At 42.5% G+C, this 26,124-nt stretch overlaps 1 protein-coding gene across 3 annotated transcripts in view; it reads left to right on the top strand.

Annotated features, from left to right (window-relative positions):
• The first annotated feature begins 1,570 nt into the window (after positions 1-1,570).
• AFF2 (ALF transcription elongation factor 2) overlaps positions 1,571-26,124 on the top strand; it is a 446,304-nt gene continuing 421,750 nt past the window's right edge. For 2 of the 3 annotated variants that reach the window (XM_069015466.1, XM_069015463.1), the window contains exon 1: positions 1,654-1,837. In XM_069015466.1, the coding sequence (XP_068871567.1) occupies positions 1,815-1,837 (23 nt within the window). In that variant the 5' untranslated portion in view covers positions 1,654-1,814. The other variant, XM_069015464.1, reaches the window with a different exon arrangement.

Below are 26,124 nucleotides of genomic sequence, written 5' to 3'. Positions count from 1 at the left end.
CCTTGTTTTGTGATTGTATCTTTACCATCCAGAGGATTGTTCAGTTTAGTGTGATCTTTTCACAGGCTGATGTTCAGGGCAGGATGTTCAGGTCCTAGCACAAGTATTGTGAGTAGTGCAGCTCCCCTGACCCTTACCTGCCCCAGCTGCTTTGCTGTTTCAGCACTACTTCTAGTTTTAGAGCTGATCTGGTGCTACCTGCAAGACCAGTCCTTTGGGTTTCCAAACCTTTTGATCATGTGCCCCTATCAGGAAAATGTTTTTGAGCATGCACCCACACTACTACACCCTCTGAATTATAAATGTATTATATACCTTATAAAATACACAAAATTAAAAAAGGATGAGATAAAAATGGAATAAACACTGGGGATTGTTTTTCTTTTCATTTTAATGGTGTAAAAACCATTTTCTCCCTTCCAGCGAACTGTCTTGTGTACCCCCTTGAGTGCATGCACCCCACTTAGGAGACCATTGCATTAGTGTAGTACAAGGACAGACCTCGCTTCCCCTTATTTAAATATAGTCTTCTGTGCTGGAATTCTCTCTCCATTTTTGTTCCTCCCCACATAGACATCCCAGTCGTGTAGGAAACAATGACCAATGAGACAAGTAAATGACTTTTTCTCCCCCATTCAGTCTTCACCTTGTTATTAAGCCAGTTACAGATATAGCAACTTAATGACCACTATGAACAAGATGGGTAGATCATAATTATTCTGAGTACATCAGGTAGTCAGACTGCTTTAGTAAGCCCCTGTAATCTGTACTGAAATTTGGGGTTACTCATCATTACAGGGTAGGGAAGGTGTTATCTGGTCCTACCAGATACCTGCATATGAAGTTCCATATGCAGTCAGCTTCAGAGTCTCATAATTTGCTTCTCTACTTCTTTATTTTAAGGAAATTTTGCTCATGCTTCCCCGTTAGTGGGGATGGGACGTGCCTGAGCCAGGTCTCATGCTGGCACACATCAAACATCCCTCCAGCCAGGGCCTTTCCCATCCACACCTGGCTGGTAATTGTCTTCCAGGGCGTGAACTAGATCTTGACCCTGCATTGGCCTCCTCCTAGCTGTCACTTCCTGGGCTCAGTGACTCCAGGGGAATGAAAGTACTCAGGCCAGGGGTTTATGTCACAGGCTAAAGTGAAGGGAGGTAGAGCTTCCTCTACAGACAAGGCTCCTGAAGGGTCAAAGCTCTTAGACCTGTTTTACTCATATTTACTGCTGTTGAGAAAGGAGACAATTCTGTCAGTCAGCCTGAGTTTAGCCTCAGAGGAAAGAGTAATTATTTCTTCATTCAATCAAACAACCAGCTGAAAAGGGTTTCAGGTCCTTTCAGATTTGATTGTCTCCTTACAAATGCTATGCACCTGTTGACAGCAGTGTAGGCAAAACCTATTATTAGTAGATTTCTGTTTGTGATGGGCTCCTCCTTGTCTCAGAAGGTTTGTTATATAAAAGTATGTTATATAAAAGTATTCTTGGAAGAAGAGGTTTTAAGAAATAGTTTGGAGGAAGAGATTGAGATTGCTGCCTGGAAGGTGTTTGCCAGCAGCCATTTGATGACTGATCCAGGTGAAGATGATAAAGTTGATTATTAGGCCACTGCACCTGGGTGAAAGGAAGGCAAAAAAACAAGGTAGGAGAGCAGAAACAGCATGGATTGTACAGGGAGGGTAAGGTGAGACAAATAATAAAAGGTGACAGTGTTGAGGAATGCATTTAGTGCAGGTAGCTTGAGGTGAGCTGTTTCTGTGTTGCTGCACTGTGAATAAATTGCTTTATGGAATGAGACATCTGAGACTCTGCTATGGGAACCCTGGGGTCGAGCTGGTAAGGAAACCTGGTGTGACTGCGAGTGTGGGGGAGTTAAGAGGGGACCTGTTGGGTCACTGGAGCTGCCGCTGGACTGGGAAGGAGCTGTGGTCCCAGCAGTGAGACTAGAGCTGGTTCTTTTGCTCAGTGATTAGAGTGGGAGGGTGGGGAAGGAGAGTAAACTGAGTGAGCTTATATTGCTTGGCTTAGCCATGCACTTCCTTCTGATGGCTTTATTCCTTGTGGTGGTAGCTTGGTGCTTGCTTTATCCCTTTCCCAGAGAGGAAGGGGCAGCTTGGTTAGTGCCAGCTGGTTTGTGTGGCCTCCTAGACAGAGTAGGCAACCGAGGGAAGAGTGAGAGAACCCCCCCCTTGGTGGAGGATGTGTCTGGGGAAGAGGTGCATGTGGATGACAGAAGGTGGGCTGCTGTTGGATTGGCTCTTGTGCAGGGGAGTTCTCTTGGCTTGCTTGTGTGGAAGGGTGGAGCATTCAGTCTACCTTATAGAGAGCTCTCTTATGGCTAAAAAGAGAGTGCTGGTTGTGCATCTAGAGAGCAGTGAGCAGATTTGAGGGGGCTTGGAGTCCTGCTCTTGGTTCCCTTTTGTCAGTTAGTGAGCTCTGTGATGGATCACAAACCAGTTTGTGATCTACAGCAAACCAGGACTGGAAAAGTCAGCTGTTTTCATCTGACCCAGGGTTTCTTACAGTTTCTCTAAATGGCTTTCCAAGGCAGCTGGTACTTTCTTGATTGTGATGTGGTACTAAAATCTATTAAGAGGACATCTGAAAGGTGTAATATGAGGACAGGAAGAAGTATTTGTACTTCTATCATAATCCAAGCAAAAATAATACTTAGTAGATAGAGGTTTGTGAAAATCTGTTAGTGCTGTTAGTCGTTACCATCAACTTCTCTGTTTAAAAAATGATGGGGTCTGGGCTCTGAGACCACAAGGGTCTGTGTTCAAACAACTTGACCACTATCATTCTGAAGTATTAAATTCTGCAACAACCTATGTCCTTCATCTAACTGGGAGATGGGCTTGTCAAGATTATATTTACATATGATTCCACAGGAAAAAAAATGTAGACCATCAAAGCTGCTGCAATTAGGGTTTGGCTCTCAATCCAAAATATTTATGAATTGACACTGGTGTTGTAAGTCTCTAATGAACCATTCATTCACAAGTTTGATTACTAAAAAGATATCATTTACAGAAGAAATAAGTTATGAAGAAATCAACTTTCATATAAGAAACGCTGGAAAATAAGACCACAAACAAAAAAACATAGTATTTAGAGCCCAGATGGCTGCATAAAATAAATAGCCATTTCCCTGGTGGAAGCATAGGCAATTTGGCTGTGTGAAGCTACAATTCCAGCAGAGATCCTTGAAACAGATGTTAATATTGCTTGTGCATGGAAACTTTACTAAAATGCAAGATGTTCAGGTAACATGAATGTAATAACTGATGACCTCAAATTTCTTTGTCTGTAGGAAATATGCACTTAAAACCATAAAGTGACCGTTGTAGAGCCTGGAATGTAAATATCTGTACACATGTTACAATGAGCTTAAGTATGTGGCTGCCTAAAATATTTGGTAATTTTCCTTTTGCTGCTGTAACTGGTATCCCAGTGAAATATTTTAAACCAATAAGAAAAATTCAAGCTGAACATGAACATAGATGGATATAAAGGTATACTGTCTTTAACTGTCTAGAGAAGAAACAAGAATCCAAACACCTTCTTCATGTCACATTAACTTTAAAACTTCCCTGTGTTAATGTGTTGTCTTCATCAAGTCTGCATTATCATTTGTGATGTACCTGGTCAGGCTAAGTAAGCCTCTAATTTTAATAGAAACCAGCCCTACTGATCTTTCTCTGGTGGTTACATCCTTGACTTAAGCTTAGCCGGAGAAATATGACTGATGGAATACATATTCTGGAGGCCATTCTCAGAGTTTCTCAGTGGAATGTATTCTCTCCATAGAGTAAGAAAGAAAAGTGGCAAAAATGGAATTATTTTGAAAAAATTATGGTTCCAGTTCTTCTTCAAAAGCTCTCGTGTTGTTTTGGCACAACACTCCCCTGAGTGGCAGCAGCAAGGCACATCTCTTATGGCTTGCACTTGTGTAGCCCTCTGCTGCTTGTTCCAGTGGAATCCTGTTCCATGGACACCCTAAATATAGAGCTTGCACAATGATTTAGTGTGCCCCTGGGTGGCTAAAGGGAGTGCTGTCATCAGCTCTGGTGCATACAAGATCAGGGAGCAAGGGCCTTGTTTTGGAGCAGCAACGAGCTGCAGAGGTTACACCACCACTGAACAAAGACTACATTAATGCTGCTGGGACTAAGGAAAGGTTGACATTTACTCCATGAATTCTGGGTGAGCTGTCCAGAGATCAGTGGGTAGTGATGAAGCCTGAGAACAGGCTGTTTCCCCCCTTCCCCTGTTTGATCCAGAAGCAGAGGTTCTGGGCAGAGCACATACCTAGACTATGAGAGATTAGCATCCAGTTCTTTCTCAGCCTGAGGTGATTCACCCCCCACCAGGGTGTTCCAAACTATGGGTGTTCTAGGGAAATCTGTCATTTGCACAGCTGTGCTCACAATCCAGTGAGGAAATACCAGAGTTCATTGCAGTGGGGTCAGGATTAGTGGTAGTGTTGCTAAAATATAGCCTACTACAAGGCTGAGTCAGTAAGAATTTAGTGTTCTTGGATGTGAGGGACCACTGTTTACACAGGAAGTCGTGGTATCCATGTCAGTGTCTCAGTGTGCTCATTGTCATGATGTCTGAGCTTTCTGGTAACCTCCCAAGATTTGGGCTGATTTCAAGGTCCCCAAAGTGAAGCAGATGCAAAGCATATAGCAGCTCTCTGGGTAAAACAAGAAATGTCCCTCTCTTCTCAAAAAGAATAATATGAAATTCTAGATCTGAATTTTGATTCTCCTATATTGGAACAATTTCAGTAGAAGACAGCTTTGTCTTTGCCATGTGGTTCAGAGCAACAGATTTATTACTCAGGTGTGTTTACTGACTTCAAGATACTCCAGTAGTCTCCCACATCAGACTAAGTTAAATTATAAAAAGGAAAGAGAGAAAATACCCTATAAAGATTAAGGGTGAAAGGACTTTGATACTTGAGGAGAGATGAACAGGGTATGTAAGGGGTTGTTGCAATCCCCATTGCAAGGGATTTGACAGCGTGTGGCAGAGAGCCGCTGTTTGCTGGATGGTGTTGGAACTGCTCAACTAGAAACCATGTCCTCAATTGTTTGTGTTGAGCAGCCTCTGCCTTGAACAGGCAGCAGACATGTGATAAAGGGGGGTCTGGAACCTCTCCCCAGCCTTACAGCCTGGTTCTGAGTGATGTCGTTGTACAGCTCAGTGGCACAAGTGGGATCTGAAAGAATACTGCTTATTGCAAGAGTAAAAAACCTTTGTCTTCCAAGGATTGGAGTCTCTTGGTTAGAGTGGGGGAAAAGGGGATAGAGCACTGTAATTCAGAATCCTAAATCATGCACTTGGCTGCTCTCCTTCTGAGTTGCTCCATCTCTGCTACGTTTTCCCCATTTGTAATAACAGACATATGCCTATGCAGGAAACTGATATCTTCAGCTAAAAGTCTAGTATAAAATATACATTTTCTAAGAAAGCATCAGAAATCTTTCCAAAAAGAAATAGCTTTACTTTATGCTAAATTGCAGTGCCTGTACTGTCATATGATACTGCTTCTCCACCACACCTAAGTTAGCTGAGTCAACAAGCTGAACACTGCACATCCCAGTATTAATTTCAGCAATCTTGACACCTCTGTATCATACTGTTACACTTCTTAACTCAGCTGTCAGCATGCAGTGAATGTGGCAGTACTGTCAGCTCACACAGAATAGGGCTTAGTATCACAAGGAGGCTGTTTGGTACACTCACTCAGAGAAATTCCATTTTCACGTGCTTTCTACATTTACAATAACAGTGGGCTGGGTTTGCCACTCTTATATGTTAATGTCTAGTGCTAATACTGTGTTAAACAAACATGTATTTGCTGATTCTTCCTCTCTAAAGAGTCCCTTTGTTTGGTACAGAACCAAAAAGTCATTCCTTCAGTTTTAGAGGAAACATGCATCTATTTATAACTCTTTCGACTGGGACACCTGTTAATCTGACCGATGAGACAATAAAATCAGACCCAAATTGCTTTATTCAGTAAAGATAAGTAGATAAAATCACAGAAAATAAAGTCACAGCAGAGTAAATTCTTGTTCTGTTCACAGCTGTTTAATGGAATTGCCTCTCGTGAAAGCCACAGCTGCTCCAGGGGGCTCTGGAGCTGCAGCAGGGCTTGTTCTAAGCATCCAGGGCTGCCTTCAAAAGTGACCTTAATTGGAACATGCACCTACAACTAGGCCAGGCTACTGAGCATTGACCAAACCACCCTGGTGCCCTTTGTTTGGAAGCTCAGCTGAGGGCTTTGGGTGCAAAGGGCTGTTTGCTGGCGAATGCTGTCTCTCAGGCTGTAGTAGACCTTGTGCAATTTTCTGTATTCTGCCCCTTAGGAGCATCAGTACATTCCCCTGCTGCCAGTGAGCAGTGTCCTTACAGTTTGGCAGAGCTTTGCAAAGCAGGCTCTTGGCATCTTGTGTCTGCAGTAATGGGCTTGCATCTTTGCAGGTTCAGTCAGTTGTTAGACATGGATCCAATTCTCCAATTTGTGAGCATTCTCAGGAGTAAAACAGGCTTTTTTTCCCCTGTACTCACTTGGCTTTTACTTTGAAACTCCACCTTCAGCTTATGCCACACACAAAAGGACTCCATTTTCCATGTCTAGATGAGAAAATAAACCCCCTTATCTTGCAGGGAAATTGGGAAAATAAGTCAATTGGTGTATTGGAAATGGTCTGACACTGCACTGGCAAATACAGAAACAATGCTGCTTTAGAACTTGGACTAAATAGTATGCAAAAAGTAAGGGTCTAGACCAGTAATGAACAGTGACGGAAGGAGAAATTATTGAATCGTTGCTCATTTAGTGAACGTGATTCCTGCTGTGCACTGGATGAAATTGGCCCTGTGGGGAAAATAGAAAGACAAGGATAATTCTTGCAAAAAGAGGAATGACTTACAGTTGCAGAAAGAAGCTTTTTATTTAGCATTTCCTCACTCTTGAGTGATAAGTGTGGCCATCCAAAAACATTTCTGAAAATGGTGTGTGGGTATTTGATTTGGGTGATTTTCCAGCTTTTGAAAGAGAATTGAATATAAAGCAATTCTCTCCTGAGGCATTGTCCTAATACCTGCTGGAGGTGCAAGGTGCTTAAAAGTGCTGAAATGCCTAAATCCACAGAGATCTCCCACACTCCAGCTAAGGGAAGCTGCCCAGATGGTGTTTATCACCTTCTGCATGGGTACATATTGGGGGAGATAGGAGCTTTGTCACGAGCAAATGGAGCTTTTAACCTGGTGGATGCAGGAGCCCATAGGGGAAGTCACTAGATCTGGGTGGACACTCAGCAGAGTCCCCATCCTGGTTCTTTCTCACTTTTAGATTGGTGCAATCAAGGAATGAAGCTGAAAGACTTCACTATCCTTTGATGAATAAACTGGTTTGTGAAAAGCAGAGCGGATTACAACTTCCTAAAAGCCAGTGGATTTTCATAGGGACAGCACAAAGCAGCCTTCTCTTAGATTCCAAACCTTATCCAAAATGTGTTTGCTGAAGTGGCTTCATTTGGAATTTTTTTTTTATGTTGAAGAAGAAATTGCTAGATTTTTTACAGGTTAAATTGTTTATTTCCCCTTATTTCATCCTTGGAAAATGCAGTGCTTTGGCTGAAATTCTCTAAAATGCCCACTGTGAAAACTTCAGCCCAAATAGCTATAATTGAGATAAATTGTAAACAATTGAATGCAGGATCTTCTAATGAGAGGTATCAAGGAATATTAATAATAGATATTATTTCCAGCCAAGCTTGTAATAACACATGATAGGATATTTAAGGTAAAGAGATGCAAGCACAAAGTGAGGCACATGTATGTACTCATCTTTTACATTTTAATGGAACTAATTAATGAGGCTGGCATGCTTTTGAAAATGCTTTAATTTATTCTTTGATTAAAAAGTAGAAGTCTCTCATTAGTGCAAAAATATCTTTTCTGAGTTACACTTCTGGAGTGTATAAAACAGATCAGTGCTGATATAAACTGGGAGTTTCAAAATTATTGTTTACACTGCATACTATTTCTGCATCATTCATTGTGGATTTACATCATAATTAGTTTGCTCTGTTTTCCCTGCAGTGAGCTTGACTTGAAATGGGAAACTCCTTTGGATTTAACTATTGCACCTGATTGCTTTTTTACTTTCAGACATTGGCTGTAAGACATGTATGTTATTTTTTTTTTTTATTTCTTTGAGAAGGAGTTAAAAAAAACAAAACACTACTTTATTTGATTTATCAAATTATTTCTTTTCAGTTTTGCTCAGTTTTAGGTAAGGTGACCTTTGCATTTGTGGAATGGTATTTTGATTATAAAACACTGCTTTGGCTAGCTCACAGGCTTTTTTGCATGTACCTTAATTATATTATTCCCCTGAAGACCTCATTTGGGGAAAAAGGATCTACTGCAGCAGTTTCTCTTTAATACCAGGTTCTGTAATTAGTATCTTCCTTCTACTTACTCACGATTTTGATAAAACATTAATTGATATTAAATACCATGTGTGTGTAGGGCTGGGGGTGTTCCCAGCTGAAGCTGCGTTCATGGCAGTACCAGGGGATGGCTCTGCAGGGGGACTGTAGTTGCACCTTTGGATAAATGTGTGATTCTGATACTCCTCTGTCTTGCTTTAATGGATGAAACTCTCCCCAGGCTAGAGGGTTTATGAGGACTTTACATTGCTAAAACATCCTTGAGCTAAAGCTAGAATCCTGATAGCTTTTGAGAATTTGATCTAGATAGTAAAAAATGTGTGTTACATAGGCACAGAGAAGCCCTGTAGCTCCTGTGCCAGCCCCCTGCCCTTCTGCAGGTTGTTCCTCCCCTGTGGCTGGAGCAGGAATGTCCCTGGTCCGGGCAGGGCTGTCCCAGCCCTTCTCCTCACCAGCCCTCACCTTTCCTTCACACCTGACACCTGCAAAGCAGCAGGGGAGGGAGGTCGGGGTGCAGGCTGAGGGGTTCCTGCTCTCTGCCAGCTGCCCAGTTCTGTGTGTTGTCCTCTCTTTTATCCATTGAAGCCAGCAGGGAAGTGAGGAGGAGGAGGATGGTGTGGTGACAGCTCCAGAGCGCCGAGCTCCGCCTCAGAGCAGCTGCGACTGCTGAAACCCAGCAATGGATTGTTGCCTTCAGGCTGTCCTTTTTCAGCTTTCTGCTACAGAAAGTTCAGACTCTGAAGTGAATTTACAGCCTTCCTCACCCTTACTTACCCCTGTTTTGTGGCTGGGAAGATGATTGCAAGAAAGGGGGAAGATTTTCCTTCTAGAAAGGCAGGATAAGATCCAGAGCATCTTGTAGGCTGAGTAGAACAGATGGGAAGCATACTGCTTTGCCCTCCTCAGCAGGTTAGAATCTGGTGGCTTGTGTATGAGATTTAATGTGGATATGAATAAATAATAGAGAGAAGTGAAAGAAATATTTGCTCAAAAAGGAGTTTACAGAATGATATGCTCTACTGATAAATCAGTCCAAAAATACCTCCTTGTCGAGACTCATTTTTCAGCTCCTTTGACAGCAGCTAGTGTCCCAATTTGAAAGGCTCTCTGTGGATTTCAGTCCCACTATTCCTCCCTGTCCCAGCAATGTTACATATCCCAGTTTCCTAATGCAGGGCTCTTTCTCACATAAGGAAAATAAATTAGCAATTTAGAAAGGCTGACCAGAGACCACTCATCAAAGAGGAGTCCAGAGTTGTGTGAGTGGCAGCACTATCTTACAAATTCTATAAATATTGGTGTCACCCCATGCACATCTTCCTTGGATTTTGCTTTTTTTTTCTCCCTATATTATACACCAACACGGGTAGCAAAATATGAAAAAGAGGAGACAGCCGAGATTAGGGGCTGGAAACATTTTCACAGCAGTATCTTGTCAGCTTTCCAGCACACTCTGACTTATCGAGATCCAAACACTCACAGCTGGTGCATATTTTAATGCCAAATGACTGGCATGGCTGAAATTGGAATTCACAGTCTCTCAATGCACCGTACTAGCGCATTTAGTCAGCACATTGCTTTTGTGTGACTCTTTTAAAGTTAAGTTACATTTCAATGAGGGTATTTTTATGGAGGCACTGTGAACTTGCACGGAAGAGTGTGCAGCTTGGTGTGCCAAGTGGTTCTATGTCTGATTAAAATTAGAAGTAAAACAACATGAAAAACCCTTCTAATTTACTGCCCTAAAATTGTCAATTAGAGCAGTGCCAAGCAGTCTGGCAAGAGCTCCAGTTCTTCCAAAAGGCAGAAGAGCAGTGCCAACTCTGAAGCAAAGGAAAGCGGAGGAAATATTTGTCAACTCTATCCAATAACTGGTCACGTAATAATTGGGCAGTAAATTCTCCAACCTGAGTTGTTTGGCTGATGGTTGGAACAATGCCTGTTTGGGGGGTGGGGGAAGTTGGAGTTTGCTTAGAGGTTTTTTGGGTTTCATCTTTTACTTCCTTTTATTTTTTGTGGGGATTTTTTTTTTTTTTTGGCTTTGGGGTTTTTTTAGTTTGGTTTTATTTTGAGGGTTTATTTTGTTTTTAACTCTTTTCATCAGTGCATTCTTTTTCATTGGAATTGTGATAGGTTGCTGTGTGACTCTGTGCTGAGATGAATGTTCTACACTGCCATGTTTCCTGAGCAGCTCAGTAAATAATGTTGCATTGTCTATGAAATTTGAAATAACCATCAATTTCCCACATTGACACTAGAGGAAGGGCTTTGGGACAAGCTGCTTTGGCAGGGTGATAGCTGCTGTATATCCATCCTCTAAAACTCAGTGGCCAGAAACATAAATTGTGGCCTCCCAGTACCTGAAGGGAGACTACAAGATGGAAAGGGACTATTTACAAAGCATGAAGCAACAGGACAAGGGGGAACAGCTTCAAACTGAACAGAGAGTAGGTTTAGATTAGATATTAAGAAAAAAGTACTTTTTGTGAGGGTGGCACAGGTTGCCCAGAGAAGCTGTGGCTGCCCCATCCCTGGTAGTGTTCAAGGCCAGGCTGCATGGAGCTCTGAGCTCTGGGATAGCAGAAGGTGTGCACAGCAAGAGGGTTAGAACAAGGTGATCTTTAAGGTCCCTTCCAATGCAAACTTTTCTATAATTTCATGATTTCCCTTTCAGGAAGCTCATTTCAGGTCTGTAGTAAGACCTTGCCTTGACTCTGGGCCTCTGAACACAGACAAGAGTCCCACTGTGGGGTCATGGTCCATGGCCCAAGGGGTCCTGCAGCACAGCTCTGGAGATTGCCAGCTGTAGGGGGCTCCTTTGGTATCATCCTTCTAACAGTATTGCTGGAAAGGGTTGTTACATGCAATGCTGTGGTGTTTGGAGGGAAGCTTTCACAGATTTAGAAGGTCCCAGACACTGTCTAAATTATTCTAAAGTCATGGAACAACTCAGATTTTGTTCATTAACATTCTTGCTAGACTATGAAATGAATTGAATCCAATTCAATTCAATGGAAGCAAGATCCTGATATGAGAGATACTTTTGAACTCTGCAATTCTACAAGAGTTTTCTTCATGCGTTCCTTATGTTTGCAAACAATTATCACACTTGAATAATTTGACACAGAAGCTGGCAACAGATCATTACTTCCATTATGCCCCAGATTGTGTAGAACTCTATTTTTTGACCTGCTATATTTGCTTTTCTTTTTTTAGTTTTTTAAATTTTGTTTCCAATCCTAGATTTCAGTTCCTCTTAATGACTACAATAGATTCAGGCTTTAAGGATGAACAAAACAAAATATATTGCACGTACCAATGTTAAAAACTGGTTAATGAACCATCCTAGCAAAAAAAAATGGGGCTGGGGGAGATGGGTGGAACCACAATACTGAAGGTAAATTATGACTCTATCAAGAGCAGAGTTAAGTCTGGGAAGTTATTGAAGAACATGTGGAAAAGAAAATAAGCAACAGGTGGCACAGGACACAAAGAGGAACAACAGAGGTATCTGGGCCAATGCTCTCACATGCTGCACTGAACAGGGTGACTAATCCCTGGCATTAACTTCTTTCTCTTCCCATGTAAATCTGTGCTAGGAAAGAAAAAGGTGTTTGAAAGAGGGGCAGGGTGATATGGTAAAACTCTGAAGAGTAAGTGGGAAGTAGAGACAAAGGGAAAGGACTTCAACTTGTCCCACAATAGTAATTGGGGTTTGTTTTTGGTTTGTGAGTTTGGGTTTTTTCTGGGAGGCTGGTCTGAGAAAATGAGAACCAGAGCAGCTGGCATTTGTGCCTGGTGTGTGTCAAGAGCTCTTGCCTCAGGAACTAGTGAGGTTCAAAGCTGGGACCTCAGCACAGCCTGAAGTCTGACTACTTGTAAAGAAAAACAAACCACAGTGTCCAGTTTTCTCTCCCTGAGGTTCAGTGCATGTGCACCTCACAGAGGTCTTAAGAGGAGTTTCACTACCTTAAAGAAGCAAGATCAGAATGTGTATTTTACTGTTATTATCAAGCATGATACGTATGGCATAGGGAAATGGCAGTGCTGCAGTATGGGGTACCTGGCCTCTGTTGCACGTTTAGACTGGTGCCTCCCAGTGTTATGGGACAACTTGTTAAGGTATGAAATTATGAGAAGAAAACAATTAATTACTTTGCACCCAGTAGTTGTAGCAAAGCTATCATAAAGACATTTTGACACTCAAGAAAAGCTGAAGTAGCACAAGGACTGAATTGTCCCTGTTCTCCACTTGCAGCCTGCATGCTTTGCCTCTTGCAAGTCCCATCCTGCATGAGTGCAGAAAGAATCATCTCCATTCAAAAGGCCAAGCCCCTACTCAATAGTCTGGGACAGCTCTGTGTTTGTGTCCCAAGTTCAGTGGGAGCAGGATTAAGGGCATGATGGGTCAATAAAAAGCTTTTGGCTTAAACATTTGCATTTTACTCTTTATTTCAGATTCATGTTGCCTTCTCAAGCCCCCCCATTCCTGCATCAATTCAAAGACAGAATATGTGCCAACTGCAGTTCTTTATATGTCTCTGGAATTGCAGATATTTAATGAGTTTTAACATAATTTATTACCAGTAGAGAGCAGTCTGAGATTAGAATTAATATCAGACATTGCATGAAGAAAATACCATGGTTGAGCCATCCATATAATACATCTTGAAGAATTAAACTTCTTAATTTTTAAGCATACATCATGTGTATTTGTAAAAGTTGCTTATTTTTGCCAATTTGGTCTTTAAAGAGCAAACATTTGAAAAACTTGTATATAGTATAAAGTGAAGGAAGAAGTGATAGTGTTCTTTACAGTTTGAATTTTAAAGGTGTGACTGGAGGTAACATTTCTGTCTTTGCCTTACCTGGTTCAAAAGCAGATCTGCTGTAAATAGTATTTGTGGTTCATGGTTTTCCTTAGTTTCTGAGCTTGAAACTTTCCTTGATGAACAGTGTGTAGGACATTGTTGTTGCCTTCATTTCAATTTGTTTACATTGTTTTTAATAGTTTTCAAGTTACAAACATGAAGTCTGTTTTTCATCAGTAGCATCCTACAGAGTATTTCACTCATACGGCTGAAAGATGTAAGAAATGAGAATCATTGCCAAAATCAATAAACTGAATTATTGACTTTCAATCCTATCCTGTTTAGAAGGCATTAATCTACATGCTAAATCATGTCATCATTGCAATTCTGTTCATCTTGCAGTTTTCATCATTTTTTGGACCATGCCTTCTAGTTACACTAGTTTTTTGGGTTTTTTGGCCTTGGGGGTTTTGGATTTTTGGGGGGTATTTTTTGTGCTGTAAGGGCCTGTCTTCAAATCCTGTCTTGTTTGTCTTGTTTTGTTGTTTCACCCTATAAGACAGTCAATGCTCTAATTTTACTGCGTTATCCAGCAAACATATGCAGCTGTTAAAGGCAGATCTCCAAAATCTCTAACTCCTGAGTGGAGTTTTTCTGGAGGCAGGAGCAGCAGCATACCTAGCCATATCCAGAGAAAGATCTGCTTGTGATGTACAGAAAGTATGCTTGTGTGCCTGGAACTGGATCTAAACAGATCTGGATTTATTTTTGTTGGATTTTTTTTTTTTTTTGTTAGGTTCCCACTCTCTTAAGACTGAACCTCACTTCTTGTGCACTTTTCTTGTGGTTGCATGGATGGACGTCTTGTGCCAGATGGGGATGAGCTCTCCTGCTCTCTCCCATGAATCATGGGTATGGAAGTGCAGGGCTCTACTTAACCCACCTGCTCCCTGCACAGGGCAGAGCAAGCCCGTGAAGCTCAAGTGCAGTTCAGTCTTTTCACATAAGCCTCTTACATGTTCAAAACAGAAATCAGGGCATGACTGAGAGGTTCATATGTGGCTGGTCAGGTGGTTCAGCAGAAGAAAGCGTGTAAGAGCAGAGCCGAATGCAGTGTCAACACCTGTCTCTGGAGAGATGAAAGAGTAGGTGTGTCCTGTGTACAGTCATTAGTGTAGGAACAAAGAAGCATGACCCATCCTTCCAAATGTCTAATCCAAGTCAGCTCCTTTCATCACAGCCTTTTAAGAACTCTCCAACAAAGTTCAGCTTGCTTTCAACTCCACCAGACATCAATAGGCCCATGTGGAATCTTTCTAGGCATAAAAACTTACTGATAACACAACTTCATTTACCTGGAATCATTTAGTCCTTAAAGCCATGGGAGGTGTGTATGGCCTGATGAGGAGCCCTGCACAGCTGTGTTTGCAAGACTTGGTGGGATAAAGTGAGGTCAGCACCTTTTATTCACAGACTTGGTGATGTTGAAATGGTAAGGGAAATCAATCCCAAATAAGAGTTTGATTTGTGCTTTGGTTGTCTATAGAACCCCAGTGCACCAGTTTGAGGAACAGCATAGATTAGAGATGTGTTGAACTGTGTTATTCACTTATTTTTGCAGGTTTCTAGGAAGCCCACTTGGGAAGTGGCTTGATTTAAAGGGGGTAATGAAGAGAAGTTCTAAAAGAGCACAGTTATAATGGAAAGAGAACACAAAAGTTAAGGGAACTAAGCTGGCTTTGGTTTCAGGTTGAATCACAATTCAACATTTATCCCTGCCATCATTTTTTACTTTATTACTGTATACCAAGGATGTACAGTGCTTAGGTTTTTGTCTGTGTTAAATTGATACAAACTTGAGGTGGCAAGACCTTTTTGTCTTACTGCCAAAAGTACTGCTGAGGCACAGATACACTAAAAATTTTATATATCTGAACTGTGTCCATAATCTTGCACTACTGTGCTTATTAGCCTTTAGACAGAAAATGGTTTCATCATAGTTTTTTTTTTTACAGAATGTGCTTGGTATGCCATTTTTAAAAAATCTATAACAGAGGATTAAACAGTTAATCACCAACCATTTGACTCCAGAATTCTTGTTTATATATATTACTTGGTTTTCCTATTTGAATGATATAAATAGCCAAGGCAGAGACCCAGCTTGCAAGAGCCTATCTGGGTCTTTATCACTGAACAGAAGCTGTCACTTCATGGGTGCGGTTCACTTGTTTCTTTCATGTATTTCTTGCTCCAGCGTCAGCCAAGCCTCATCCCATGAGAACTTGTGGTTGCTGTTTTTCTCAGTGCTTCCTTATCTCAGGTTCCAGGGTTGGCTTTTTTTAGCTCTCTTGTTGTGTTGCAATCTCTCCACAGACTCCCTGAAATACAGTGCAATAGGGCAGTTGGCGGGCATTGTTTGACTCGGATACGTTTTACCTCTCTGGTTTTGTGAGGGAATTGATAATTAAAGATGAGAGGCTTATTGCTGCAGCATAATGTAGGAATACTTTGGAATCAGAAGGCAAGCATCACAGCACTCAAGAGGAAATGAAAGTTCAGTAATGTCCACATTATTAATCACTTGCATTGTTTCTCTCTGTGACATAAACAATCTCTATTTTCTACAGCTGTGCATGAATATTCACATTAAAAAAATAAGTGTATTCTTTTAACAGTTTCCTCTTAACAGCACTGTTAGGAATTCCTGTATGAGAATTTCATTTGAGGAAAAAATACTTATATCTAAATTCTCCAGCAATAAAATAAGAATATCTATTTGAAAAGATTTGCCTAAATGTTATGTGTAATCGGTAGAATATAAATTCTTGGAGATAGAGATTGCCTTTTATTCTGTACTAGTAAGGTACCTAGAACAATAGTGTCATTGTAAGTGACTGTAGTTGAATAGGTATTGAAAACTAATATTTCAACAGCCACAGTACTCAAAATGTGTTTTGAAAGATGATATATAACAGCTCTATTGCAAGTCTGTAGTTGGTAAACAATATAAAAATAAAAAATATGACACTTCTCTTGCCTCTCCTGTGCCCACATAGTCAAAGAAAACATAAAACCCTAAACCTAGGGAAACAGCGTTACACAATATTCTGCTAACAAGAAATAGTGTGTAGTAACTTGGCTTTATCCTTGTGTATGCGCATCTTAATCCAGCCCTCAGTTAAGGCTGAATGTGACACTTCCTGACTTGTAAAACAACACTGAAGTGTGTTCAGCATCGTTTTATTTTAAATATGGACTAGAAATAGTGCATGTAAACCCAAGGGTGGTGGCAGAAATTGCTGTTCAGGGGGCTGGATAACAGAAACAGTTTTGGGGATGGGGCAGTGGACTGGGATGTCCATCCCCTGCTCAGGGATGTGCCTGTGGCTGAAGGCAGTCAGCTCCTCTGCTGCCTGTACCCCTTTGGGGTCAGCATCTCCTTTGCAGGTCACTAACATGCAACTGGGAGGAAAGCAGAGAAGGAAGGGGAAGGCAGTTAGGAGGTTTCTGCCATGGTCCGTGCTCCTTTTCCTCTATGTCCGTGCTCCTTTTCCTCACACCTGAACAGTGTGAGCAGAAGCATTGGTTATCTTGAGAGATCGTGTCAGGTCTGAGCAGAAGCACAGCTGCTCCATGCAGCCTGCTCCTCTGGCAGCATGGAGAAAATCCAGGAAGGAACACATGCTGGATTTACTGTAGCAGTTTCCTCACTTCCCTTCTGTAATATCTGTCCTTGTAAACGATGGCCAGCCCCTTTCACGGGCAATTGGCCTCAAGGGAGCTGCTTGTCTCTGGGGAATTGCATCTGTTTCCTTCATCTCTCTCCAACTCACACTCATCTCTTTGCATGCCAATCAGTTTTTCCTCTTTGAGGGATATTATCTTTAAGGACTGCCCTTTTGTGTATGGCCCTTCCCCCTTCCTCTGGCCATACAGCGTTCCCCACATGCATACTTTCTCCTTCCTTCCTAAGGAGTTTCCCTAAACAATGAATAGAAACAGGAAGCCACTTACGGCCTCTTTTCCCTTCCCTTTCACTGAAAAGCATTAGGGCTTTTTACACAGTAACCTTGAAGTAGCCTTCCTTTCCCAGCTCAAACTGGTAGCGGTGATTGATGTTCTTTTGAGGGGGGGCAAAGGCAAAGAGGAGGTGAAATAATAAAAATGAAATAAAATAAAGAACAAGAGAAAAGAAAATCTGCCCAGACTGAGGAATTCAGAGATGAAAAGACAGGGGAGGAAAAAAAAAAAAAATCCAACCCAAAAATGCAAGGAACCCAGTTCACCTGTATAGGCTTGAATGTCTCTGAATAGCTACCCCATGGAGGTGTGATTGCTCTGTATTATGCTCTGTAGGTCAGAGTCACTGGGTGACTGAGAGCTTGCAGTCAGATGCCTGGGGCTTCCTCTTCCCACAAAAGCAGTAGGGAAAGAAACAAGGATTTTTTATGAAACCAGAAAATTACAGTTTTTTTCTACAGGCTTATCTTAAAATGTTACTCCTATCAGCATCAATGGAAGAGGCTTGAGTAAATTATGGCCATTTTCAGGAGTGCACACTTATCCAAAGGTGTTCAGCTTCACTTTTTCCTTGAGTTCCTGCTGACAAAACTGCACTGTGTAATGGCTGAGTGTCAATCACCAGTGGACGCTGCCGTGTTCAGCGGAAAGTACTGAGCAGCCCTGAGAGGGGGTGTTTAAAACATGAGCAGCCTCAAGGAATAACCAGTGTGTGTTGCTTGTTCTGATTTTGACTTTGATTTTCTACTTTATTTACTTGTTAATTTTCCCCTCTAAAATACACTATTTAAAAACGCGTTTAATAAAATACCTGATTAAAGGTTAAGGTAATAAGCACATTATAGAGTTTCACAGCATGTCAACTATCAACATATAAGTCAGGTAGTTCACTGTGTCTTTGAAACACTAGAAAATTATTTCCCTTAGACAGGTGAGGACAATGCTGACTAAATGACTTGCCAGAGTCCTCCAGTGTGTCCAGCTGAACTGTCTCCCGAGTTTGCCTCATAATCAGTTCATCACCTTGGCATGAATATCTATTAAATAGAGTGTTTTCCATTTCCTACAATGTCATTTGCATTTTTCTGCTCTCACTGAGTTGTGCTCGTTTATCCTCTTTTTTTTCCAGTCTTACAAAAATGTGCTTTGCTGGGTCTGGCTGATGATTTGATGGCTCCCATCCCCTTTCCTGCAAACAGGTGCATTCTGGAAGCAAGCAAAGAAGGAATAGTCCTTTTTGTTCCCAAAACCACAGAGATACAAAATCAACTGCCAAAAACATGTTTGCAAGTAAAATGAACTTCTTCCTCATTTTTGCTGTTCTTGACCTGACTCCATACTGGTTTTAATAATTTACTTTGGATTCTTGACTCATCTGCTGTTAAGTCCCAGCTCTTCCATAAATGAGCTATGGCTGGCCCTGCTAAGCTCCTGCTGGACATGGCTGTCTGCAAATCTCGGAGCAGCACCCCGGAGTTAAAATAAGGCAGGATGGGAGCTCTGATTATCTTCCTGAACTTAAATACAATCTGGTCTGTTCACATGCCTGTTACCAGTGTGAAGAATTTATTTCAATTACGGAAACTGGCTCCTTTTGAAATACAAGGAACATTTATGTTTGTCATGAGACACCCTTCTCTCTTCCCACTAAGCATTTTTGAAACCCGCTTCATTATGCAAGCTCTATGGAGAACCCTTTGGAGAACAATTATGTGTTATCTAAGGTATCATGACAAATGCTGGATACAATAACTCCTAACTCACAGAAAGCATGAATGCTGCCTTTCTTGATGCCTCATATTTCTTGCAGCTTTACATCCAGATGGATTTCCTCATTGTCACTGCACGTTAAGTTCAAACCCGTAGGGATTTTTCCATTAGACAATTAACTCTTTCTGGGTCAGTTCAGCAGGTATTTCCCTCCTGCAGCTTCCTCTGTTCCACTGGAGGGGTTTGTCCTTCATCACTGCTGTTAATTCAGATTCTTTAAGTGGAATCCAAACCAAACAATGCTCTTCCCATTCTAGTGAATGTACTCTCATGGAGATTCTTCTCTGAAACCAATGGTAAACAGACCTCTCAGCATTTTGCAGATTAATGAATTTGTCTTCCCAGTGTCCCGCAGAGGCAAGAAAGCTTTGCACAAAAAAAAAAGGAGAAACTGGGAATCCAGTGAGGTTAATGGACTTAGCAAAGTTTACAAGAGAGGCAGTGGCACAGAGGTGGCAAGCTCTGACTTAGCTCAGAGTCCTGTCCTCACATTAGGAGTCGCCTTGCCAGGAAAAACTGCTGTTTCTGTTCTTAGGAGTAAATTTGCTATTTAGCCTGGAATACATCCCACATGGCTTCTTACAGAGGAAAATAAGAAACTATCCATTCCCAGAGAAATAGATCATTTAAGGCAATAGCAAGTACAGAACACAAGAGATGTCTTTATATTTACAGGTGTCCAGGAGAGAAGATGGGGAGGGGAGGATGTCCCAGTCCATGCATTCCTCTTGCAAGCAGACTCATCATAATTAACAAAAGTTCAGGTCCCCTGCAGTAGGAAGAGCTGTCTATACGGAAGTTAACTGAGCTACTGGTTTCTGTTTCAGACTGGTATACATTGGACCAAGCATTGTGAGCAGGTGTAATACCTTCCCCAGAATGTTTTTTTCTTGATGTGGAGGATAAGGCTGAATTTTGCTGTTATTCTGTGTACATTTGCACTACTGGAATGGGTATGCTGGAAAGATTTCTCATGTTTGTCCCAGGTAGATGTGCAAGTAAATCAGAAAAGATTCTTGAAGTAGTATAGAGAAGCAGAGTGTTTATTGCTCATACATGACTGAGCATGTTTTACTCTCACAGATTTGAAAGGGTTTTTTAATGGAAAGGGACTCTGTTTTATCAGTTCTCAGCTACTACTGTGTTGAATACAGTTTTGTACTCAGAGATAAAAAGAAAGGGGGGAAAAAAGAGAAAAATTTAGTATTTAGTATTTTCCATCTAGGAAAGGAATCCAGGGTTCAAACTTAACTCTGGCTATAGTCTGTTCTGACCTGCCAACACATATTGTGACCCTCCTTAATTACACTAATTTTTTCTTTTTGAGGGCTGAGGCAGCTTAGGAACACCATTGCTTTCCATGAAGGCAGGATTAGGCCCAAGTGGTGCCATCCACTTTGTGGTGATTTTGAAATGACCTTTTCAAATTCATCCAATTAATGAAATTTATTTCAACTTATCCTGTATCGCTGATTGAAGTGAAGAACTTTATTTTTGCCTTGAAGGTGGAATATGTACTGAATAGTCTTTGCTGAAAGCTTTAATCAAATTTGGGTAGGACTGCCTTTCTTCTGTACTACTAGAATTTTGTGGTTTTTTTTTTTTCTTTTTAACCTTCCAAATGACCTCCTTTGCTTTTAACTTTTTGTCATTTTTTGGGGCAGAGGCCTGGAAATTCTTGATGCAGTTTTCTATGCCATACACTGGGCCATCTTTGCAAAGATAGAAATCTGTCAAGCAAATTAAAGACCGCACTGAATTAAAATACAGAATTTAGAAATTAGTTACGTAATGTTTAATTCTTTTTTTGCAATTGGCTGACTGTGAAGAAGTAAAATTTCTCTATGCTTGGATTATAAAATAAGTGACACTTGCTCTCTAGACTCTACAAGTAACTGCTCTAGCAATAGTAATGTTTTCCTGCCACATGCAGCACACTTAAATCAAGTATGTTTTTATAGTAGTAAATATCAAGTCTGTTAACTTTCCTGAAATGTAGATATGGAGGTAGGAACCCTTATTTGAAGATACCATTAAGTTCCCCTGGTTTGTTCATCTCGTTAAGATTTATCAGGAGCAAATGAGGCCTGTGTTCAGAGGCAATTGCTTTATTTCCTGTGCCAGAGGCAGCTTCTTTGATGCTAGATGAGGTCACTTACGGTGTTGTTTCTGTCATCATCCCACACAGCTTTGCATGAGCAACTTCTGCAATATTAATCTCCTTTGGAGTTCTTTCAACATTTAGGTTTTAGGTAGTCTTTATGCAAAATGAATTCTTCTTCCATTTATGTAATTCCTGTACTTCTTTCTTATGCCAGGGATGCAAACCACCCTCATGCCCCACAGTCTCTGTATTCTCCAAATTTACTAATTCTTCTACTATTTTTTTTCCTCAGATTTTTTTGTAATATTTTTCTTGGGAGCTTTGCTTAGTTTAGTCAGCTTGCCAGACTCTGTTCCAGCCTATTTTAGTGTCAACCTGATCCATATGGAGCTTTCATTTACTTGTTGTGCTGTCCAGCACTGTTAATTTCTCAACCACAGCTTGCCCTGTTTTCCACTGAGATCATAGATTTTATTTTTTTTCATCAAGTCCATCTTGCAATGAGGTACTAGGGTACTTTGCCTCCAGCTGTCTTGTGGCTTGTCACTATATCCTACTGTTACTTCCTCTAAAAAAGGCACAAACTGTATTATGGCTCTTGTGTTAGAGTGACAAGCAGGAAAAGAGCTCAAGTATTAACTTTCATTTTATATTCCCCTTCATTTTTGCCTCCCTGATGTTTCTTTCTCTTTGTGGCTCATTTTTCCCCTGTGTTGCTCAGTATTTTAATTTTTCCAAACGTGTCTCATGACAGGAATGAAAAATGCGTTTTCTGAGCAAGGCCGCAGCTGAACCCTTCTGTGCAGACACCGCCTGAACCACTGAACACGCAGGAGCGCGGCCCAATTATTGCCCATCCTTCTCCTCTGCTCCGGCTCGCCCCGTGGCCCTTGCAGGGGAGGATTGCAGGGCAGGGCTGGTGGCGGTGGCACGGCCTTGGGCTCGCCCCGTGGCCCGGGCAGGGCAGGGCTGGCGGCGGTGGCACGGCCTTGGGCTGGCCCTGTGGCCCTCGCAGGGAGGATTGTGCGGGCAGGGCAGGGCTGGTGGCGGTGGCACGGCCTTGGCCTCGCCCCGTGCCCTCGCAGGGAGGCTTGTGTGGGCAGGGCTGGTGGCGGTGGCACAGCTTGGGCTCGCCCCGTGGCCCTCGCAGGGAGGATTGTGCGGGCAGGGCAGGGCTGGTGGCGGTGGCACGGCCTTGGCCTCGCCCCGTGCCCTCGCAGGGAGGCTTGTGTGGGCAGGGCTGGTGGCGGTGGCACAGCTTGGGCTCGCCCCGTGGCCCTCGCAGGGAGGATTGTGCGGGCAGGGCAGGGCTGGTGGCGGTGGCACGGCCTTGGCCTCGCCCCGTGCCCTCGCAGGGAGGCTTGTGTGGGCAGGGCTGGTGGCGGTGGCACAGCTTGGGCTCGCCCCGTGGCCCTCGCAGGGAGGCCCTTGCAGGGCAGGGCTGGTGGCGGTGGCACGGCCTTGGGCTCGCCCCGTGGCCATTGCAGGGCAGGGCTGGCGGCGGTGGCACGGCCTTGGCCTCGCCCCGTGGCCCTTGCAAGGTGGATTGTGCGGGCAGGGCTGGTGGCGGTGGCACGGCCTTGGGCTCGCCCCGTGGCCATTGCAGGGCAGGGCTGGTGGCGGTGGCACGGCCTTGGCCTCGCCCCGTGCCCTCGCAGGGAGGCTTGTGCGGGCAGGGCTGGTGGCGGTGGCACAGCTTGGGCTCGCCCCGTGGCCCTCGCAGGGAGGCCCTCGCAGGGCAGGGCTGGCGGCGGTGGCACGGCCTTGGGCTCGCCCCGTGGCCATTGCAGGGCAGGGCTGGTGGCGGTGGCACGGCCTTGGGCTCGCCCCGTGGCCCTTTCAGGGCAGGGCTGGTGGCGGTGGCACGGCCTTGGGCTCGCCCCGTGGCCCTTTCAGGGCAGGGCTGGTGGCGGTGGCACGGCCTTGGGCTCGCCCTGTGCCCTCGCAGGGCAGGGCTGGTGGCGGTGGCACGGCCTTGGCCGGGAGCGGGGCTGGCCCCGGAGCACGGGAGGATTGCGCGGCGTCCCCGCCGCCCGGGCGGTGCGCGGAGCTGGCCGAGGTGCTGAACCCGGGAACGTCCCGGGAACATCCCGGGAAAGGGGCTACCGGCGCTTTTCAAATCAAGTTTTCTTACTCTTCATGCAGAAAAAGAGCAGGTGATGTATTAGATACTGTGCTTGAAAATATTTCTCATAACCAGTTTTCAGAGTTGGTGAAGTGACAGGGGGGTTGTTTATTTGTTTGTTTGTTTATTTGTTTGTTTCCAAAAGGATGAATCTTTAAACCTTTCTAAACCTTAGTGAGAGTGTGCAGCACCTTAACTGACTGTGAAACTTATCTAATCAGTTTCTTTCAGGAAAAATTTATTGTATATTTGGTGCCTTATTCTTTTTTTCAAGCATTAGGAGACTATTTGTACTAATATAAACCTATCTGTAGAAAACAGAAACCTAATAGAGAATATTGAGCTGGATCTTCTCTTACTCTGCAAAGCAGCCCTTCCATCACACCTAAGTAGAATTCTGCGACCTTGTATATGCCTAAGGCCACAAAATAATTCCATAATACTTTGGAACAAGAATTTAGTATCCCGAAGTCTGTAGAATATTCAGAAAGATATTGATCCATTGTTCCTGGATGTGCTGTATAACTGGACTTTTCAATCCAAGAAGTTAAAAACCAGCTTGCCAGCATTCCATTTAGACATCTCCCAGCTGGCCTGAGAGGTGACTGTTTATTACACTGATCTTGCAAGCAGCTGTGATGGTGACAGAAAGGTGGTGCAATGACCTCCTTGTCTAGCAGTGGTGCCAGTGGAGTTAGGACACCTTTATTTCACCCCCACCTTAGGCAACACTGCCCAATTACTTTAAAATATGCCACCTGTGACCACAGTGCATCAGTAGCAAAATGGGAAATAAAAGCCTGACTCTGAGATTCTTCTGCTTTACTAATTGCATTTTCACTTCATAATAAAGAATGTACGTGAGGGAGCTGTAATTTTCCCAGTCTAGCCAACAATTTTTTATTCTTGATGAGTGTATTTATTCAGCTACGATTCTGTCCTGAGCTTTTGTAATTTTATTTATTGCTGTGCTTATTTGTAAAAATGAGAAAATCAATAGAGCATTGGGGGAAGGGAGGGGAAGGAAAAGAAAAAAAATCACTCAGAGGCACTACAATAAATTTGCTGCAGGACAAAAAACTCCAGAGACAAAAAGTAGTTAAAATCCTGATGATAAAGACTGAAGGCAAAATCTGAATCATTCATTGATTCATCATGTCTTTTCTTCAGCATTTGTAGAGCCAAACAAATAAGATAAGGGGAAGAGATAATCCCAGTAGCCTAATGAGAATTTTAGTGTCACCATAAAGACCTATCTTCTGAGGGCTGAATACAGAGATGTGCTCTGTAGATTTGTATTTAATAATGAGCTAGAGGGTGTTGTGGACTCATCTGGGCATTAGATTAGCTCAGCTGTCTTTTGAAGCTTCATCAGTTGTAGTGTGAGCTAACTCCACCCTCTTACTTTGTTTGGGGTTTATGATTTTTAAGCCTTATTTGTTTTAGAAATGAGGTGATGTGACCATGTAGTAGAATTCCCCTTCTATCCCCCTTCTATTATCTGGTTTTATTGATTATTTTAATGAAGCAGAATAGAAAATCAGCGATCTCCCTGAGCCATGGTTACAAGTTTAATGAAAGTACATAGTGAAGAAGACCATGATGATTATCCCACTTAAAACAGGACCCGGATTCTGGGTTTCAATGACACATTTTCCAGAAAGAAGCAGCATGTGAATGCCCCATTCCTCTATGAGATTGTTTTAGTTACAGTTTATGTCTACCTAAGATGACAAATCCACAGGAAGCCAGCTGGCTTTAGCTCTGCTAAAGGAACAGTTACAGCACTCTTTAGGAAGGTTGCACATGTGTTATTTTTCTTTGCTGTGTTAAGAAAAGAGCTTGTATTTTTTTCATTTTTTAAGACTAGGTTGTCATTTAGGGAGTCATAGTTTTCAAGAAGGCCAAAAGTCAGTATCTATTCATACATGTGGCTTTTGATTCCATTTCACTGAGCAGACATGCGTGGTCATCATTGTAGTAGACAATCCTTGCAGCCTGCAGAGACAGCAAAGTAAAGAGGAAAGGATGGGCTCCAAGCTGTATAACCACTATGGAAACTGGCAAGGTTCTGTTGGTGTTTATTGTTTGCAATGGACCACTGCCAAGTTACAGTTTCTTCTTGTGAACAAAACAAGAAATGAAATTTTTTCCCTGGCTGATGCAGAAGTGGGACTTTCCAAGATGAAAAGGGTTGAGGATACTTGACTGAAGTTTTCCACACTGTAAACCTTTTAAACCTTTCCTTAGCTCTTCTATCGCTGTTCTGCTGCTTTCACTCCCTTGCAGAGCAGATTTTATTCCAAGTCCTCACAGAGTATCTTTTAGGTGCTTGGAATGTTTTAATGGGCACTGCTGAGCAACACCAATAAGCAGAAATGTCATCAGATGCTGCCATGCTGGCCTTACTGTGAACTGCTGTCTCCTCCGAGGCCCTGACCCAAGGGAGTGTGAAAGGAAGGCATATCAGTTTCTCTAGAAAGGCTACTGTTTTGTATAGAATAGTTAATAACATTGAGCAAACCTCTTAGTCTCCCAAGGATTTCTTTTTTTCTTTACTCTTAACATATTCTTTTTCTCATTATCTGTGCTTGGCTTTTATATAATAAACTGTTACTAGTTTAGGGACTGGATCTAAAAAGACTGCTTATTTTCCTTGCCTATGCACCCTGATTCTACAGCTGAACCAAAGCTCTTACTTTCCACTAGATTTAAATTGGATTTTTATTCAACAGCCAAATAATTTAGAGGGTTTCTCTAATCTCTGCTACTCTGGCTCATTAGTGCAAAAGAATTGTCACTTCCACTCACCCTCATTG

This window comes from Aphelocoma coerulescens, chromosome 4A (genome assembly GCF_041296385.1).
Source record: "Aphelocoma coerulescens isolate FSJ_1873_10779 chromosome 4A, UR_Acoe_1.0, whole genome shotgun sequence".
NCBI classification, from domain to species: domain Eukaryota; kingdom Metazoa; phylum Chordata; class Aves; order Passeriformes; family Corvidae; genus Aphelocoma; species Aphelocoma coerulescens.
The sequence above is the reverse complement of the archived record's forward strand: the minus strand, read 5'-3'. Positions and strand labels throughout refer to the sequence as shown.